The sequence below is a fragment of the Squalius cephalus genome (genome assembly GCF_949319135.1).
Source record: "Squalius cephalus genome assembly, chromosome: 18".
Lineage (NCBI taxonomy): Eukaryota > Metazoa > Chordata > Actinopteri > Cypriniformes > Leuciscidae > Squalius > Squalius cephalus.
Genome location: NC_137139.1, coordinates 29,042,134 through 29,057,012, shown reverse-complemented (window position 1 = coordinate 29,057,012; position 14,879 = coordinate 29,042,134). Strand labels below are relative to the sequence as shown.

The following is a 14,879-nucleotide window of genomic DNA, read 5'->3' as shown; positions in this document are numbered from 1 at the left end:
CATTTGACGCATTCAGAAATCCAGTGAAACCCTTACAGTGAAATGTGATTACGAATCGGAGGGCTTTAACAAAAAGCAACGGCAGCTGAAATATGTTGCTTTGCCAGTCTTTCTATTCAAGTTTCTCTATTAAGTAGCTTAAGTAATTGAGTAATCATCTTAGTTTGTATATACATTGTAATTTATTTGTATATTTAGCTCTTCTCCACCTCATGACTAAGACCTGCTGTTGTGTGTAAATCAATGCAGCACGTTTATAAGATATATGATGGTCAAAAATATTTCATGTGTAGTAAATGTTCACCATTTCAAAAAAACAAATAAAAAAAAACTTACTTTTGGTTCTTCATTGTTAGTGATTTGGTGGTTGCTTTTTCATTCACTAATGGCAGGAAGTATTAAAGTTAAACTGTGCGGTCTAAAAGCATTTCTGTCATCAGACCCACACTGATCACATAAACCATAACAGTTCATCTAAACATGTGATAGACAAGTGTGTGTATGTGGAGAGGTGCAAGTTGTGAAGGAAAAACTGTGTTTAAAAAAAAAACTGTAACACCTGTATTGCTTATACTGGTTGTTAAGCATTGGAATAAGATTTTGTGCAATATGCATAACCAAATGCTGGAATAATGAGCCATCTGCATGTGTGGTCCCCTCCTCGGAGATGCCAAGAACAGCACCATCTGTGATACAGCTACCAGCTGTTTTCTTTCTTATTACATGTTTATTAAAAGCCAGAGTTGTCCTCCTAAAAAAGGAGGGAAAAGAGACTCTGAATATGGGTGGCAATCTACTCCATCACCTTTAAAAGGAAATGGCTTTCAGACTTTTCTCAGCTGCTGTCGAGTGAACGTACGTGTGTCATCTGAACATAAACAAGGGATTTTGCAATATGCTGGGAAAAAATGTTGATTTTATGCTATTAGAAGATTAAATGCCAGTAAAACATAGATAAAAATCAGACTGAGCAACACTGTTGTGACGCATAACCGCAAATATGGCTTTAACTTTTCCAATGAAAAACTTCTTTGGAAAAGTTATGAAAGGGGATTCTTTGACTCTTAAGGCCCGGTCACACCAAAGATGATAACTGTAATGATAAAGACAGTTCTAAATTTAAAAGAGTTGCAGAGTCCACAGCTATAATGATAAACGTCACAGGAAAATGTAGTTTGAATCACATTCAGAACGACTTTTCTCCCAGCTGATGAACGATAAAAACATCGACAGCCAATCAGCTAACTGCTGCTTTAAAAGCGACAGACGACAAAACTGCAGAACGCAGAACGAAATTGTCCGCTGGTGTGGCCTCTAATATAGTTATCGTTATTGATATTGTTATAGTTAACATCCTTTAACCTACTGACACAAACATATTCTTCTCTAATACTAAGGATCAGTATACTGTGGACATTAGGTTATTTGGTCACACTTTAGTTTAGGGTCCAAACCTCACTATTAACTATGACTTTTGCCTCAATGAACTCCTAATTACTGCTTATTAATAGTTAGAAAGGTAGTTTAGGTATTGGGTAGGATTAAGGGATATATAATATGGTAAGGCATTAATATGTGCTTGTATATAATAAACAGCCAATATCCTAGTAATATGCATGGTAATAAGCAACTAGTTAATAGTGAGATTTGGACCCTAAACTAAAGTGTTACTGGTTATTTTAAGCAATAAATCACAGCATCTTACAGTCAACATGAAATGATGTTTTACTTCACTATTGTGACATATTTCTGAGGATATTCTATGAGAAAAATATTTACTGGATCATGAAAAGTGTCTCTATATGACAGGCGGTTGAAGAATAAGAGAGATTCAATTTGTCAGTTGAAAAGGAAAGTCATTTCAGAGGCCGTTCAAGTTACATTTCGATAAACACAAAGACAAACATTGGTTTTCTTTAGAATAATTTGAACCAATGAATCGTTCAAAACAACTAGACAAAAGGATTAATTAAATAAAATAACTTTATTAATAAAATAAAGTTGTTCAGACTATTTTTGAGTACAAGGTTATTGTGATGTTCTTGGACGGACAATCCATTTGATAGAGATATTATATATGTACTGTATGTATTTATTTTATTCTATTTTTTCCGATTTCTATTAAGGTAATGTAGTTACACATTACTACGTGTACTTACTATAGTAATAACAGTATGCATAATTACAAGTAACTAACCCTAAACCAAACCCTAACTGTAACTCTATAGCTAGTATATGTAGTTAATTAAAGCAACACTAAGGAACGTTTCCTCTTCGGTCCCCCTACAGGTTGGAAGCGGAATTGTCCATTACCGCTGTCGTAAATAATTTCGCCGCCCGCACTGTCGCACACACGCTCGCTGTTTATCCAGCACCGGCTTTGGAATGAACGATGTCCACAGACAAGGTAGAGTATGTTGCATGATTTCATGAAAGTATGATGTATTGCGACATCAGAAACGAAGAAAAACTAAATAATGACTATTGTAACGCTTGACGTAAAGCAAGTCAAATTTGTAGTTTTCTTATGTCTCATTCGAACTACAGAAATGCAACCCGGTTTGGCAAACTTTATAGCAGATAATGGGCTGCAAAGCGAATGCAGAAGTGCCTTTCACCCTGTTACGACTTAATGAACCACTGATACGATTTTGAAAACATTATTTTAAGGTAAAAAATGTTCCTTAGTGTTGCTTTAATATTACTCAGTACTTACTTAAGGAAGCACAATTTAACTACGTCACCTTAAAGTACTTCCTTTTGGAGGGGGTTATATTGTTAAATGCTTCACTTAATGCATGTAAATGGGTTGCAAATTCTGCTTTATGCTTTTTTTGTTTCATTATTTCAGAAGTTAAGGTGGAATGTACAGTGGCCCTCAAGGGACATGGTGATGGGAAAAAATATAAAATGAAAGGAAAAATTGCATTTCAATGCGTTTGTGTTTCCTCGCCAATGTTTTGCGTTATTATGTCCCCCCCCCACCCCCCGAGAATCTTCGCTAAAAGCATTGTAATATTTTTTTTTTAACTCCCATCTCATTTTTTTTTTTTTTATCATCATGTCCTTAAGGGATTCCTCAAACCTCAAACCTAGGAAAGTGCTCCTGCTTCACTTGTACATATTGTATGTATAGGTATGTTTTTGCTAAAATGTAAATGAAGGCATGTTTTTCCAATTAGCCTCATGTGTTAGGTTGTTCTCATCGGTTTTCACGTTTCCCCCAACAAGAGAATCTTTAAAAGGTTTTTCTTCCAGACAAAGTGTAAAACTGTAATCGGCATGCAATGGGCTGAACACAAACCGTCCCTCTTTGCGCAGCAAGAGTTCTGACTGCTTCCCGTCAGATCAGAACCCGTCTGATCCGGTTTGGCAGAACTGCAGACCACCCTCTGCAGCTGTCAACAGATTTCAGAAGCTCTGAGCTCGGACTCTGAAGTGGCAGTGACACATTCCAGCTTTTGATGGACACAGAGGAGCAGTTCTGGAAACATCCATCAGCATTCACATCCGCACACGTAAGCTGACAGGTCAGGTCTGGACAGACAGTGACAAACCTGGGTTGGACGCGCTGTCGCCGCGGACCACGACTGTACCGAGGAGGAAGTGACAGGTCGGGCTCGGGCCTTACCTTTCTGCGTGGGTCCTCACTCAGATGTGTGTGTGTGTGTGTCCTCGTTCGAATAAATACGCAAACAAGCATCTATCAGTCAGATGTGGCAGGGAGATCTTGGTGGCCCGTCGTGACAGGAGCGGGACTCTGTTCTCAATCACGCGCTCAGGATTTGACACTCGACACTTGGTCTCGCTCGGCACAGGTCATATTTGATTTGTCAAAACGTTGCAAGATAATGTCTTTATGAGAAGTCAGTTCTGTTGTGTTGCTGAACTAGTTATTTTGTAACATTTCAGTGATAACTTCTGTTTGGTAACACTTTGTTTCGATGGTCTCCTTGAGACATTCTGATGACTGTAAGTGTTGTTCCACCTACATGTTACATGTTAACTAACTCGCGTCTCATAGAATGTTAGTAGATTGTCTGCTTAATGCTAACACTTTATTGTGACAGTCCCCCAACTGACATTTGACTGACTATAAGTAACTTTGCATGTTGTCAACTTATTCTACTAACCCTAACAGTCTATTAATACTGAACTACCAATGAGAGTTAGTTTACACAAGGGTGCAACTTTACTTAGTAGAATATCTAAAGGGGGGCCATCGAAATAAAGTATAAACTTCTGTTTTTAAAGGGATAGTTCATCCAAAAAATATGAAGTGTCTGTGTTGTTTTTTTTAACCTGCATGACTTTGTAAGACTCTGCAAGATTATGTAAGGCAGAATATTTTCACTGTTGATTTTTTTTTTTTTTTTAATGACATTAAACGACACGTTGTGGCTGGTTTGATATTAATAAAGCCAAAAGCATCGGTTCTTATTTGTCATAATGGTAAAAAGAAATTGCGTAAAATACGCCGTTTAAATTTCTGAAAGTGTGAATGAAATTTAAAAGTTTTTATTTGTTTTTAATGACCCTACAATTTCAATTAAACCATCAAAATATGTGGAATATATATATATATATATATATATATATAAATAAAATATGAAGGAAAAATTAAACACTAAACTTGGTATTTAACTTATTTAAGATATTTACAATTATTTGGCAAACTACAGTTACAGGTTTTATTTTACTATGCAAAAGAAAAAAATCAGTTATTAATATTCTGTCTTGTTTTCGTGTTCATCAAAAATGATATCTGCACAATTTTATTGTGTTATTATCTCAAATAAACCAATTGACTCCAAGTACAACTACGCAATATGATTAGAAAACACTTTTTTTTTAACACTTTTTTGATAGGGCCGGACATCACTTTTGGCCACTACCATATATGAATTTTGTTAGGCATCAGAATGTGAAGCAATCGATATACTGTTGAAAACGAAGATCTTGGACACTTAATGTTTGTCAAACTTTGTGGAATATGTTTGTAGATTAAATACACCGGTGGTTATTTTGTGAACTTAAAGGGATAGTTCACACAAAAATTAAGTTGAGTGGGGAAAGTTGTTCCAAACCTGTATGAATGTCTTTCTTCTGCTGAACATAAAAGAAGATATTTTGAAGATTGTTGGTAACCAAACAGTTGATGGACCCCATTGCCTTCCATAGCATAAGTCAATGGGGTCCATCAACTGTTGGGTGACCTACGTTCTTCAAAACATCATCTTTTATGCTCAGCAGAAGAAAGAAACTCATACAGGTTTGGAATAACATGAGGGAGATTAAATGATGACAGAATTTTCATTTTTGGGTGAACTGTCCCTTTAAGTGAAACAAATATGAGACATCCACAAAAAAATGACTAAATACCACATCATTCAAAAGTGTCTCAGAAAAGTGAAGAGAAGCTCTACCATGATTCCTGTTGTATCTAATGCATTGACATTGAGCCTGATTTAAGTGTCCAAACACTTTTTGAGGCCACTGTCTTTTGTGCAATATGACTTGTGGGAAATAAGGAGGATAATATGGAAAATATTCTTCCTTCAAACAGATTACTCAAAGATCACTCAGTCTTCCTCAAATGTGCTTCAGATGTGTGTCACTTCACACTATATCACATTTTCCAGTTCTGTTTGAATAATGCCTAGTGCATGTCAGCTGAATAGGCCGAGACCATGTGTGTGTGCGTGCGTGTGTGTGTAAGAATGTGTGACATGGGCATTTATCTTCCAAGCAGGGCTAATACCTTAATGCCGAGTACAGACTGAACACAGCGGAGGTTGTGTTGGTGAACAGGCCCGTCCGCACGGCGCTCAGTATGTGTGCTTGTACGAACACCGTCGCGTGTGTCAGTCCTCCCGTGGAGCCGCGTTGCTTAAGCACCATACTTTGAAATCAAGCATGAATAATTAAGTCATTTCACAAGGCTGCTTTAACGATTCATTACATGAGAAGAAATAGGTCAAGTGCTAGTGGTGGAAACACCGCAAGCATGGATCCTTATTGAGGTAAAAAACTCATGTTGGGTCACAGTAACTATACTTTGAAACTCTACCCCCCACCAGCAGGAAGTTAAAGGATTATTATTATTAGCATTATTATTTCTCATAAGATAAACAATGAAAAAATGATGCTGTCCCGCAGCAATATTTGTTGCAAATCTTGTTTATCCTTATTTAGCTACAGTGTTTTTTTGTCCCTTATTATAGTGACTGCGTTTCAATGCCCAATCGTACTCCGATTATGTGGTAATTTCAGGTCATTACTATGATTTCATTTTAAACACCTTTCTAGTGGCATATTCAGTGTGTATACGTTAAAATAAGAGTAAAAACCCTCCAATCTTACTAAAATCTCAGTTAAACATGGTTTTCTTTAAACCGTTCTCTTTCTTTTCTTCAAACTAAAAGCAGGTAATTGTAAAATTTCAAGGGTTACAAAATGTTTTTTAAAAATAAATCATTAAGCTGACAGTACAAAATTTACATGAGATTTAGAAATCACGTTTTTTTCTGGTCCTGGCGTTAAAATGGTTACAAAATCAGATATTTAATAATTTGAGCATTCATGCATTCTTTATGCGTTCTATAATGATGATTATGCAAAATCCCAATGTTGGTGGTTCTGTCGAGATTTGTTTAAAGGAATTTGTATTGCACCAGTATGAATGTGTGAAATAGAGAATGACTGTCTATGTATCTGAGACGTTTGCAGTTTAATCAAAAATACAGTAAAAACAGGAATATTTTTGAAATATTATTGCAATTTAATAATACTGTTTTCTATGTGAATATATTTTAAAATGTAATTTATTCCTGTGATCAAAGCTGAATTTTCAGCATCATTACTCCAGTCTTCAGTGTCACATGATCCTTCAGAAATTATTTCTTATTATTATCAATGTTGAAAACAGTTGTGCTACTTAAATTTTTTTTTTTTTTTTTTTGTAGAAGTCATGGTGTATGTGTGTATATATATACATATACACACACACACACACACATATATATATATATGTGTGTGTGTGTGTGTAATTTCATGATTTTTTTTTTTTTTTTTTTTTTTTTTGATGAATAGAAAGTTCAAAAGAACAGCTTTTATTTAATTTATTGCAATTTAATGCAAAAAAAAAAAAAAAAAAAACCTGACCAGTATGGGACAGTTTTTGACAAAAGTACATCATGCACGTTTACATTATTAGCCATAAGGTGTACGGTTGTGCATGTAAGCATACTTGTGTTCAGCTACCGTTTGTTTTGCTGAACTGAACACGGTTTTGTTTTGGTCAAAGTAATGTAGATTCCAGCTTTACCCCCCACGATTCCCTTCATCTCACAGCCTGTGGTACTGGAACCGCACGAATGTTCACCCTCAGCTAATTCAACATCCTGTGAAAACACACATCTTTACATACACACACAAACAATATGTTTGCATACGCTCAGGAAAAGGTCACTGTTCTCAGTTACGCAGCCTTGACAAGTGGAGCCTATTAGTTTATCAGGGGAGCGGTTATGGGTTTTCGTCTCCGTTTGTGGTATTTTACTCGTCCTACATTCCATGAAATATTTCCTCCATTGTCCTTCCTGGATCAGGGACTTTATGAAAACCAGGTCCATTTATGGGACCTGAAATATGAAACGTGGCGCAACACGTTTCCATCCTGCATGTGGCAGCTGCACGGGTGTTAATTATTGTGCAGAAATATTGATTGCTTAGTTGAGATTCTTGATGGAAATATCAGGCAAAACATTCTCGTCCTGAAAGACTCGTCTTGCAAGGTTTAAACCAGCACGGCAGCCTGTTTAATTTCACTTGTGGTTCTTTTCCTCGTCTTCTAATTGGGTTATATGCATTAGATTTTCAAATTAAGCATCTGCTGTTAACAGTATGCATATGTTGTTGTTCTACTTTGAAAATTACAGCTCTCAAGACTTCAATCACCGCCTGTCCGTATCACATGAAATTTGAGCTTTGAATCAGAAGCAGGTTTGGAATCCCCAGGCCTTGACTCTTTCATCATGGGGAGTGCATTTTAATTAGCTCTTCTCGGCTCAGCGCAGAGCTGACGATTTGCACCAGAGCTGCGGAACAAAACATTGAAAACCCCTACCATGCGAATTAACACTGTGTCGCATTCATTGGCAACAGTTGCAAATATTTTGCTATGTCAGTCAGCTTCGAACCAAAACTTACAAGGGCTTTTTTTTAGACTTCACAATTAAGTTTACGGCGTGTTATGAGCGCTTGTGTGCAGAACCGATACAACCGTAACTATCAGCAGTGTCAACGCTTTGACAAGATCACGTATTTGTGCGTTTGCGTTGGTATTACGAGCTGTTGCCCTTTCAGTCGGCCCTCTGTTTTACTTCTTTATTTGTAGCTGCAGTAAAAAGGATGGTGTTATGGGTGGTTGCCATGTTGTTGCTATGCTGCTGCTTGGTGTTTTCTTTTTGTTGTTGGTGGTGGTTTTTTACTGGCCAGTCAAAAGAGTAATCTGCAAGGAAATAACTGTACATCCATCCATCCATCCGTCCGTCCGTTCTGTCTGTCTGTCGTTCTATCATTTTATTTATTGTTCTATTATTCTGTCTCTCGTTCTATCATTCTATCTATCGTTCTACACTGTAAAAAAATTCTAACCTCTCCAAGTCAAAATGTTCTAGTGACTGATCTAAATTAAAAAACACATCTAAATTTTTTAAATTGGCCCAAGTGCAATTCTTGTTGCAATAGTCATTGGCTCAATGAGAAATAATACGTCAGACTAATTGAAAAATTTAGATGTGACCAGTCACTAGAAATTTTTGACTTGGGGATGTAATTTTTTTTTACAGTGTATCATTCTATCTATTGTTCTATCGTTCTATCATTCTCTCTCTCGTTCTATCATTCTATATCTATCATTCTGTCTATCTGTCTATTGTTCTATTATTCTATCTATCTATCGTTCTATCATTCTATTTCTCGTTGTTATACTTTCTCTCATTCTATCTCTCATTCTATCTATCTATTATTCTATTTCTCATCTATCATTCTCTCTCATTCTATCATGCTATCTATTGTATTATCATTTTATCTATCATTCTATCATTCTGTCTATCGTTCTATCAATCTATCTTTCTATCGTTCTTTCTATCATTCTATCGTTCTCTCTCGTTCTATCTATCTATCTGTCTGTCTATCTATCTATTATTCTATTTCTCGTTCTATCATTCTGTCTCTTGTTCTATCATGCTATCTATTGTTCTATCATTCTATCTATCATTCTATCGTTCTGTCTCTCGTTTTAACTATCTATCTATCTATCTATCTATCTATCTATCTATCTATCTATCTATCTATCGTTCTATCTATCGTTCTATCATTCTATTTCTCGTTCTGTTATACTTTCTCTCATTCTATCTCTTATTCTATCTGTCCAAGAAACCTTAAAACTTCAAGGCCGTTTAAACTTGACAAATGTTTTCTAGTAAAAAATAAAATAGTAATTCAGCTTTATTGTGTCTCTATCTGTCTATCTATCTATCGTTCTATCTATCGTTCTATCATTCTGTCTGTCGTTCTATCATTCTATCTATCAATCTATTGTTTTATCGTTCTATCATTCTATCTCTCATTCTATCATTGTCTCTCGTTCTATCATTCTGTCTATCATTCTATCAATCTATCTATCTATTGTTCTATCGTTCTATCATTCTATCTCTTGTTCTATCTATCTATTGTTCTATCATTCTATTTCTCATTCTATCATTCTATCTCTTACTCTGTCTGTCCAAGAAACCTTAAAACTTCAAGGCTTTTTTCAAATGTTTTCTAGTAAATAAATAAAAAAACAGCTTTACATTCAAATTCAAATTCACACAACCAGACTAAACACACCTGTGGACTGTTACCTCAACGTAATACTGGCGAATTGACATTGCACATGACAAAATACCCCGATATTACAGCTTAGAAACTGCACACAATCACTTTTAGTCAAGATGAGATGGCAAGGTGCCAGCAATACAATACATGCAGGTAGAGATATAGTGTGTGTGTGTGTGTGTGTGTGTGTGTGTGTGTGTGTGTGTGTGTGTGTGTGTGTGTGTGTGTGTGTGTGTGTTAACATTTATACACAGAGGGTGTTAAAAGCTGTCAGACAGGTATGGTCAAAGTGGAAGCTCAAAACTGATTGATCGGTGGAGTTCATGTCAAGTTCACGGGAGGTCTCCGCCGTCATCGCCCGGTGACTGGCATCCGCTCATCAGCGCGAGGAGACGGGAGAAAACAGGAGGATCGAGTAACGTCACCACATAACAGATTAACAAAGGCAGCATCATCTCTCTGTATGACAGCGGGATCATTTATCACACGGCAATGGTGTGCGCTGAGGTCATCTGTAGTCTGTGAGTAATGGCCACTCATTTGTTTATCTGTGACCTCAATAATCAGAGATGGTGAGAGGTCGGGACACAAATGGTGAGACACTGCGCTTCAGAAAGGGGAACCATTCTGCTTCACCTTGTAGGACTACAGTTACGCTGTAATAAAGCTGTGCCGAACAATGTACGGTGCCGCTCATTGTTGCTGTTATTATGACATCATTAAGGTTTTCTCAGCTGAAAGATTTTAATGTTTCTATGGTTTCGGTTTAAATCAAATCGCTTGTGTCATTATACTGGGTGAATGTGGGTAAATCTGGCCACTTTTTGACATTGAGATGACTGATGGGATGAGATCACTTTACTGCTGTGTTCTGATAAAATATGACTTCATAGGCCTTTTCAAAACCAAACACATTTTTGAAAACATGGTCACATGATAGCCTGTAGTGCATAAACATGTGCTGAGTAATATGATGCATGACATGTATTTAAATATATAATTGCTTGTAGTATAATAATTAGCTGTGTATGGACAATGTGGAATGCTACTGAAAACTAATTACTGACTTTCAGTGTACAACCACCTATTATTTATTTATTTTTTTAATCCATTTATTTATTTTTTGACTATTTATTTTTAAAAAGAATCCCTGGAAATGATATCCAAAAACTATACATATTTAGGCTATCCATATCACATGCCACAGTAATTTAATTAATCACGAGCAATGACAATAGGCAAATGTCAAAAATAACAAATGACAATGACCTAATTTCTACACTGTAAAAAAAAAAAAAATGTATTTATGATTTATCATCACAACTTTGTATCTTTTGTCAAATCAACTTAGATAATTAATGTGGTTCAGATTACATATTTTGAGTTTCTATTTATTAAACCAATCTCCTTTGTTGTAATAACTCAATTTTTTTATTTCAATGAACTCAAAATTTTAAGGCAACCAGGTAACTTGCTTTTTTTAAGTTAAACCAACAATATTTTTTTTTACAGTGAGCAGCTGAACAATTATATATTACGTATGTGTTGTTCATTATCAGAATGTATACACTACACCAAACAAACATTTCTTTGTTTTCACACAACGACTTTGTGTATTTAACGCTTGAATTCTTTACACAACAGATTGCTATTATAGACTAATTGATTACAACAACAATAATGTTTAATTTCTAGCAGCTACTAAAAGTATTCTGCACTGTAACATGGATACTAATGTGTTATTCTCACATTTCCAGGTATAGCATTTTACTCTCTGCCTTTTATAGGCATACTGAGACCGCTTGCAGCTCACACATATACATGTTAATGTAAGTAATTACCACAGCAATGGCAATTATATCTCGTTTCTGGCAGCTACTAAAAATAATTACATATTGCACGCATGTTATTTATTATTACTCTGCAGTGTGTCATTACACTGAAGCATTCATTGCTTCACGCGCTCAGTTCTCAGCATCTCTGTAAACTCCAGCCTAAAGCAGCAGAGAGACAGTATGAGGCTGGTCTTGTGGGCTGTCTCATGTTTTCTCCGGCCCCTGTCTCTTTAATAAACTCGTGGTTATCTAGTGTAACAAATGTCTCGCTGCCATCATCAAGTCCAGAAGAGGAGGAGGAGGAGGAGGAGTTTTTAATGTTCAGTTTGTTCTATGGATCGATGTTTGCTGCTGGCATCGCCGTGTGTGTGTGATATACACTATTTTTTCTGCCCTTTTCCTACTACGTTTCATACGAGACCGGGAGTCTAAGCGATTGACAGCGTTTGTCCTTTTGGCTTGGGAAACACAAAAAGAAAAGAAGAAGAAGAAGAGACGGGAAAAAAGGAAAGCAAAACAATCCGCCATAGATCTGTCTATCTAGGAAGGAGAGGTATATTAAAATAGAGACACCTGATTTCTGGACAGCGTTTCTGAAAAACTGGATTGTACGGAACTGAAGTGCATTAGAGAGTCGCTATTGCGTGTGTATGGACTATATCAGAGCGCTTTTACAGAATTTCACCTGGGCTCAGTTTCACTGTACGTGAACTAAAGAGAGTTGAACATGCCAAGGAGGAAACAGCAAGCACCCAAAAGGGCTGCGGGTAAGATTCAAATTGACACCTATCATTTCACATTCATCCCGACATGAATATTGCTATTCATCCGCGTTTTAAGTCGCACGAGCGTACGAATTTGTATCTGAACGGACCTCTTTTTATCTTGTGAAACAGTATGATGAAAGTGATAGCGCTGTCTTAGAAAGAGGATGGTTAATATCAGAGAATGATGCTTTGATACACTGCAAAAGCTTACGCTTCGGTTCCCGGCAAAATCCGACTAAAGTTTTTAAACTTTCAAGTCCAACGAACTAATTCACGTTTAAATAAACGTAAACACGCGTGTTTAGAATGTAAACATCGTTCGTTTGACATCATCTAGAGAACGGAATGCTTGAAAATCGTAACGTTTTTTAGCATTATAAACGGACCGAGTAGTGAACCTTGTGTAACCCCTGTAACGTCTGTTAGACGTTGTGGGGAAAATGGTCTTAATCATTATTTTCGTCTCGTTTCTGAATAAAAAAAGTAAATATTATTTTTTTTATTTTTTTTTAAAACAATATGTTAACTTTATATTGTCAGATTTTCTCTTAAAACAAGTTGCCTATATATAGGCTACACGCTGTTTCGCTTTTCAAATAGCCTAACGTGTTTGCATATATAATCGAAGTGAATTAGAGTTTAGGCAAGGCTCACTTCTTGGCCTATTTCTAAGTTAATTGCTTTTGTCAGTGGCATGCTGTTCACATAGGCTAATGAAGTAAAATGAACCTTATTTTCATTTTAAACTAGTGTGATTGTATTTATTTACACGTTATATAGTTGTTTTGGACGTCAAATTTTAAAAGTTCAAACTTTAGCCAGATTTTGTTGGGAACCGACGCGTGTCGCGTTTCTGTAAATGCACTGAGAGGAAATGCAGAATGATTTTGGATAGCCTAGATGTGCTGCTTTGGATCCGAATATCGGTTGAACTTCCTATGAACCCATAATATCTCATAGACAAACGGACTCACACACACACACAGACACAAACGGAGTGCAGGCACGCACACACACGCGGACGCGCGCTCCAGAGCGCGAAACACACAAGAATAAAGCCGTTTAGATTACATCTTTTATTTATGTTTCAGTAACACGATGAGATTAGCCCTGCTATTTTGCTTTTAACTTGATAATTGTGTACCAGTGTTGCCAGTACATATTGTCTCATAGACTGTCTTGTGAACTAACTAGACGGCATTTTTGAGGGCATCATTTTGAATAATGTTCATAATGATGCCAGTGATGCTGTCTAGGCAAAAATAATCAAGAAGCATCTTTAGTTTAGCCGAAACAATGAATGCTCTTTCATTTTGCTTCCTTAGCAGTGTTGACAATACACTTTCTTTCTTAGGCTGTGTGTCAAATCCTTATGAGCTCCCTACCTAGGTAGCATGTGCGTGCATCATTTTGAATAATGTATATAAAGTGCCTGTGGTGTCCAAAAACATGCGGTCAAGTCAAGTCACCTTTATTTATATAGTGCTTAATACAATACAGATTATTTCAAAGCAGCTTCACAGCAATAAACAGGAAAATAATGATCAATGATACAAACGTAGGCAACTCACTAGGTTTTGAAACACAGCCAGAATCTTCTCATGCACAGCAACGCAACTGGCTGTATACCAGAAGGCTTTTCACTGAAACATTTTCGTTTTTTTCTTTTCCCCTTTGGCTTTTACTTGTTTTATGATTGATCTCATGTCACGTTGGATTTATTGATAGATTAATTTCTAATAGATCCATTTATCACCGGTTCTTTGTTAGCCTTCCCACGACCTCAGGTGGTGGCTGTTCGGATTATTAAACGACTTTACAACACAAAGTTGATGATGCTCCTTTAAACATTTTCCAAAATTTTATTACCCATTAAATGTTAGGCTTTTTAACTATTTAACTGCTAATGTGGAGTAGTTTGTCATTAATAATGCATTTTTTTTTTAAATATGTATTTTAAATTGAATAAAATTTCTCAGATTTGTATTCTGATCAAAATATTTCATTTGTATTACAGCCCGTACGCCACAGGTTAAAGCGTGAATCTGTCATTTGATTGTCTTTCTCTAGACAAATCCCATTAGTTGCAGCATTTTCAGTGGTTTAAAAGATGGCGAGATTGTAAGGAGCCAAACTTTGCTTTCGAAAGTGCGTACCGCAGGTTATTGTTTTTGCGTGCATCGACGCCAGATGCTCTGGACTCTTTGCGAGGTGGAAGGATGATCACTCTTTATAATAACAGTAGACAAACCCCACAGATGGTCATCACACTCTGCCAGCAATGGCGGATCTTAAAACCTCCTGAAGACGCTAAGTCCCTTCTTCCTCGTTTTTACTTTGTCTGTCACTTTCCCCTCGCGCACACACATTCGTCGCTCTCTCTAAAAGCCCC

General features: G+C 36.5%; 1 protein-coding gene across 5 annotated transcripts in view; it reads left to right on the top strand.

Moving 5' to 3' along the window:
* Positions 1-14,879, top strand: part of tshz2 (teashirt zinc finger homeobox 2) — a 125,905-nt gene that overhangs the window by 60,840 nt on the left and 50,186 nt on the right. The window contains exon 1 of one of the 5 annotated variants that reach the window (XM_079850434.1): positions 11,911-12,487. The exons of the other annotated variants lie outside the window; for them this stretch is intronic. Coding sequence (XP_079706560.1) covers positions 12,448-12,487 — 40 coding nt within the window. The 5' untranslated portion in view covers positions 11,911-12,447. Of the gene's footprint in view, positions 1-11,910; positions 12,488-14,879 lie in introns of those variants that run through there. 5 annotated transcript variants of the gene reach the window in all.